Source organism: Calidris pugnax, unplaced genomic scaffold (assembly GCF_001431845.1).
Source record: "Calidris pugnax isolate Ruff unplaced genomic scaffold, ASM143184v1 scaffold280, whole genome shotgun sequence".
Classification (NCBI taxonomy): domain Eukaryota; kingdom Metazoa; phylum Chordata; class Aves; order Charadriiformes; family Scolopacidae; genus Calidris; species Calidris pugnax.
The window spans coordinates 103935-105027 of record NW_015091123.1 but is presented as its reverse complement, the minus strand read 5'-3'; the positions used below and the strand labels follow the sequence as shown (position 1 = coordinate 105027).

The 1093-nt window shown below is 60.9% G+C and overlaps 1 protein-coding gene across 1 annotated transcript in view; it reads left to right on the top strand.

Annotated features, from left to right (window-relative positions):
* The first annotated feature begins 771 nt into the window (after positions 1-771).
* Positions 772-1093, top strand: part of FGF17 (fibroblast growth factor 17) — a 12400-nt gene continuing 12078 nt past the window's right edge. Inside the window, exons 1-2 of the mRNA XM_014958393.1 lie at positions 772-803; positions 989-1025. Of these exons, the coding sequence (XP_014813879.1) occupies positions 772-803; positions 989-1025 (69 nt within the window). The remainder of the gene's footprint in view (positions 804-988; positions 1026-1093) is intronic.

Genomic DNA, 1093 nt, shown 5'->3' with positions numbered 1-1093 from the left:
AGGTTCGGCCCCTCTTCCCACCCTGTGTCCCCCCCCCAACCCCTCCATCTCCCATCCCTCCATCCCCTCCTTCCTCTGGCCGAGGTGGGGGGGCTTCGTGGTTTGGGGACCCCCCGAGTGGCTGAGCCTCCCCTTGTCCCCTCCTCCCGCCCCGTCCCATCCTCCTTCCCCCCCCGGGGGGGAGGTTCGGCCCCTCTTCCCACCCTGTGTCCCCCCCCCAACCCCTCCCCACAACCTTTTAAAGGCCGACCCTTCATCCTGCATCACCCACCCATCGCTGGAGAGGAAGAGGGGGGGCTGCAGCCTCCATGGAGGGGGGGGGCTCGACGGTGGGCAACCCTACCCTCCCTCCGGCCACCTTCCCCACTAGCCACTGCCACCCGGTGACTAGCCCAAAGAGGGGAGGCTGATGGGGTGGGGACGCAGGGGACAGGATGGCTCTGGATGTCCCCAAGGCGTAGGACGTGCAGCCCCCAGGGCTGGAAGAAGAAGAAGAGGAGGAGGAGGAAGAGGAGGAGGAGAAGACGACCAGACCTTGGCTACCTCCCCCATGCTCCATCGCTGCTCCGGAGACGTTGGCATCGCACGTGGCTTCATCGAGGAGGTGGTTTCACCCCTTTTTGCCCTTTTCCTCCTTAAAAGAGGGGGTCACCCCAAGAAGGAGGGGAAGGGCTGCTCCTTGGCTTTCCCTGCCCCGGCGGGGATGTGAAGGGGGGGCAGGTTTGTCTGGACCCCACCCCGCTGCCCTGCTTTGGGACCTCGACGCGCGCCATGCAGCCCATCACCCTGCAGAACCTCTCCATGTAAGAACCTCCCTTCCTCCTTGGCAAATTTTTTACACCCTGAGCTTTTATCAGAAGTTTATTCTTAGTTCAGAATTTTATTCTTAGTGCCGGTAGAAAACTCCTCGCTGGGGTGGAGGGGGGGAAGAAAAAACAACTAACCCCCCCAAAAACCCACCCTGTTTCTCTCCTCTCTCTTCTCCCAGATGTTTCCAGCTCCTCATGTTCTCCTGTCAGACTCAGGTAGGTGGAAATGTTTTACTAACCCCGGGTTGGGCAAAAGCACCCGCTTTATGACCCACATCCCATCA